Source organism: Micropterus dolomieu, linkage group LG17, assembly GCF_021292245.1.
Source record: "Micropterus dolomieu isolate WLL.071019.BEF.003 ecotype Adirondacks linkage group LG17, ASM2129224v1, whole genome shotgun sequence".
Classification (NCBI taxonomy): Eukaryota; Metazoa; Chordata; class Actinopteri; order Centrarchiformes; family Centrarchidae; genus Micropterus; species Micropterus dolomieu.
Genome location: NC_060166.1, coordinates 18,747,731 through 18,752,007, shown reverse-complemented (window position 1 = coordinate 18,752,007; position 4,277 = coordinate 18,747,731). Strand labels below are relative to the sequence as shown.

The window sequence follows — 4,277 nt, the reverse complement described above, 5'->3', positions numbered from 1 at the left end:
CTGAATCCAATTGAACATCTGTGGGGTGATCTGAAGATGGCTGTGCACAGGCGATGTCCTCGCAATCTGACAGATTTGAAATCAAAAGGTGCTTCAACAAAGTATTAGTTTAAGGGTGTGCACACTTGTGCAACCAGGTTTTTGTAAGGTTTTTACTTTTCATTTTTCCCCCTCAAAGATTTCAGTTTGTTTTTCAACTGAAAATTTCACATTATAGGAAACATTATATAACATAAAAAAAAACATAACATTAAAGGAAAAGTTCTGACATGATTTATCTTTGTCTCATTATTTTACATCACAAGAACCTGGCATTTTAACGGGGGTGTGTAGACTTTTATCCACCGTAGTAACTGAAAAGCAGACAGACGAGCTAACGCCGATGTAGCACGTCAGCTATATGCAGTAAACGTTATCATGTAAGGAACATGGATTAGTTCAACCTCAAGCTGATAAAACTATTACCTCAACGTTGCAGTGGGAGTTTACTTGAGTCTCCAGCATGTTGTGTCTCCCTGTCTGGCTATAGCCGCTGTCACACTGCCTTTTTTCCGGGAGTGTTATTGTGCCAATATGTGGCTCGCTGTGCTGAATGAAAGGTTCGGAGTCGGTGTTGAGCTCCCTCTGAGCCGGGAACGTTGAAGTAACACAGCCTGAAGATGTCGGAGTGAAAAGCCACAGCCGGCATGCCGGTGTTTCTTGCAGGATTTCTGTATGAAAGTGGTGTTTCAGATTATGCTCGCTCATGAGTTCAAGCGAGCACGTGTACGAGCAAACACCTGGTTGCAATTTTAAAACTGTACCGCTAGTGAATACTCCGTATTCTGTATTTGTATAGCGCCTTTCTAGTCTTTGCAACCAAAGCACTTTTACACTACATCGCATTCACACACATTCATACACTGAGCCTAAGTGTTCAAACAGAAACTAAGATTCATACACTGGTGGAACAGCCACCAGGGGAAATTCGGGGTTCAGTATCTTGCTCAAGGACACTTTGACATGCAGCCTGGAGGAGCTGGGGATTGAACCTGCCAATTTTAACAGACAACCCGCTCTATTAGCTGAGCCACAGCCGCCCTTAGTGGCTGATGAAAACTACACCGCAGTTTTTTCCCTATACACCGCAGACTTTAAGTAAAAGTCCAAATACCAGGACAACCCTACTGAACGCTACATTCATGATCAAAGACGAGCTGCCACTGAAACAAAAGAACACAAACTAAAAACACTAGTGAGGAGGTGCAGCTAACTAGACACAGGTGAAACTAATCAGGGCAACCAAGAAAGGACTCTTTAAACATAAAACAGGAAATACAAAGCTAAAACCCAGAACCATGACCGTCTCACTCTCCATGGCAGCAATTTTGTTGTACCAAGTTTGGGGGAGTATTTGCTCCTGTTCACAATGGATTACAGTGTTAGGAAGCTAAATAAACCAAATCACATTCAGTCTGCCTCTTGGCTTTTTTAAGGAGTTGTAAATCGAAAACAACCTCTTTTTAAAATAAAAAAGGTGTCCTCTGCACTCACAGGGGATATTTATTCGGCATTCCAGCCCTCATCTGGTCAGTGCCAAGACATTTGTTCATTTTTAATGTCCCCTCAGACATGTTTCAAGACATAAAATATTTAGTTTTTAGAAATGAGGCTTTAAAGACTGTATGTGCACTTTATTTGTTGAAAATATCCAATAATAATAAATAAATCCATAAAAAACTTGATGAAGTATGCAAATTGTGATATATATCTATTCTGAGCCCAGCTGCTATACCACGTTGAGATGAAGAACAGTGAAATAAAGGTTGGGAAAGATTCCTGTCTGAACACTCTCACTGTTAATGAAAGAGTTTATCTGAATAGAAGTGTCAGCCTCCTGAACAGCAAAGAGTCATCACTCACGCCGCCCTCAACTGAAGGCATTTGAATGCATTGTTTTGTGCTTGCCTTGCACATTGCTCTCTGGTGAGGCTGGCCTCAGCCCGCTTTTGAGTGCCTGATACAGATATGAGGCCACAGGATGAGGAAAAAGTCCTTCCCCTCTCTGCTGTGGGCCCTTCTACCTGAATAAACAAACAAGAAGGAGACTCTTTGCTTCTCAGGGGACAATGAGTCCCCTCAAAAGAAGGAAGAGCCACAAAGGCACTTTTAGATGCTGGTGAAGACGATCCTCTGGGGAAGCTTAGTGGCTTCATATCGATCATTATTATCTGGTGCCACTTGTGGTGTGTAACAGGAGCTTTTTGAAGTGAGACAGCACATTTTTATTTAGAGAAAATACAAAAAAAAGCGCTCTCCTGAAACAGTGGTTTGTTCTTTGTGCTAGTCAAGAGACTACAAGGTGACTGATGAAGCATTTTTGTTGTCTGTGTGATGCAGCTGGAAAAGTAAATTAAAGTAATTAATCAGGGCCAGCAGCATCATAACATGGCCTGTGGCTGCCATTTGTATTGTTTGATCCCTCAGTAATACTGAGGTGTGTGACTGTGCGTTTGTTTGTCTGCGCATGATGGATGAGTACTCCATTAGAGACAACGTGTGAGCATTCTCCTGAACTTCTGCATTTGTGAGGACCAAATGTTGACCAAACAATAAAAAAACAAGCAGAAAGGAATAGTTTTAGGATATATGCTTATTCGCTTTTGTCCCGAGAGTTAGGTGTGAATATAAAAAACACTTTCAAGTCTGTATGGTAAATATGTACAGTATCTCCCAAAAGTAAGTAAACCCCTCACATTTTTGTAAATATTTGATTTTATCTTTTTATGTGACAACACTGAAGAAATGACACTTTGCTACAATGTAGCAAACACAGTTTGCTACTGGAGTCTTCTTCCACTCCTCTATGACTACATCACAGAGTTGGTGGATGTTAGAGACCTTGCGCTCCTTCACCTTCACGTTTGAGGATGCCTCACAGATGCTCAGTAGGGTTCAGGTCTGGAGACATGCTTGGCCAGTCCATCACCTTTACCCTCAGCTTCTTTAGCAAGGCAGTGGTCGTCTTGGAGGTGTGACTGGGGTCGTTATCATGTTGAAATACTGACCAGAGTAGGTTCAATGGGAGAATTTATTTAACACAAGTGAGAACCGAGATGTGGCTTGGGGGGTGATCGTTCCGAGGGTCATGAGGTCCAGGCTCCTATGCTCGGGGGGGGGTCCGTGTCTCAGGAGAGAATCCGAGTCCGTGATCAGGCAGGTATTTGTATGGTACAACGATCCGGCAAGGACTGGAAGGTTGAGCTGGTCTTTTAAAGGTGAGTTAATTGCAGGATGAGACACCAGTGTGCTTAATTAACAGGATGCGTCTAAGGTGAGTTGACTAGAGCTCAGGTGACCACGCCCACCAGCAGCCCCAGAGCATGAGGGAGGAAGCAGAACACAGAGACAGACGAAAAACCAAAAAACACCAAGCACACCGCAAACATACCAAAGAGGAAAAGAACTCAAAAAACTACAATCACACACATACCAACAGGAAGGCCTGGGTCACGACCGGGGGTTCGTGACACTGCGGCCCACTCTCCGAAGGGAGGGGATCATGCATGTTGGCATTCATGGTTCCCTCAATGAACTGTAGCTTTCCAGTGCCGGCAGCACTCATGCAGCCCCAGACCATGACACTCCCACCACCATGCTTGACCAAGTGAATGTAGGCAAGACACACTTGTCTTTGTACTCCTCACCTGGATGCTGTCACACACGCTTGACACCATCTGAACCAAATAAGTTTATCTTGGTCTCATCAGACCACAGCACATGGTTCCAGTAATCCATGTCCTTAGTCTGCTGGTCTCCAGCAAACTGATTGCGGGCTTTTTTGTACATCATCTTTAGAAAAGGCTTCCTTCCGGGACGAAAGCCATGCAGACCAATTTGATGTAGTGTGCGGCGTATGGTCTGAGCACTGACAGGCTGACCCCCCACCCCTTCAACCTCTACAATGCTGGCAGCACTCATTCGTCTATTTCCCAAAGACAACCTCTGGATATGAAGCTGAACACGTGCACTCAACTTCTTTGGTCGACCATGGTGTGGCCTGTTCTGAGTGGAACCTGTCCTGTTGAACCGCTGTATGTTCTTGGCCACCACGCCGCAGCTCATTTTCAGGGTCTTGGCAATATTCTTATAGCCTAGGCCATCTTTATGTAGTGCAACCACTCTTTTTTTCAGATCCTCAGTTCTTTACCATGAGGTGCCGTGTTGAACTTCCAGTGACCAGTATGAGGGAGTGTGAGAGCGATAACACCAAATTTAACACACCTGCTCCCCATTCA

At 44.1% G+C, this 4,277-nt stretch overlaps 1 protein-coding gene across 1 annotated transcript in view; it reads left to right on the top strand.

Annotated features, from left to right (window-relative positions):
• Positions 1-3,302: 3,302 nt before the first annotated feature.
• LOC123986090 (phosphatidylinositol 3,4,5-trisphosphate 5-phosphatase 2A-like) overlaps positions 3,303-4,277 on the top strand; it is a 50,398-nt gene continuing 49,423 nt past the window's right edge. The window contains exon 1 of the mRNA XM_046074170.1: positions 3,303-3,313. Coding sequence (XP_045930126.1) covers positions 3,303-3,313 — 11 coding nt within the window. The remainder of the gene's footprint in view (positions 3,314-4,277) is intronic.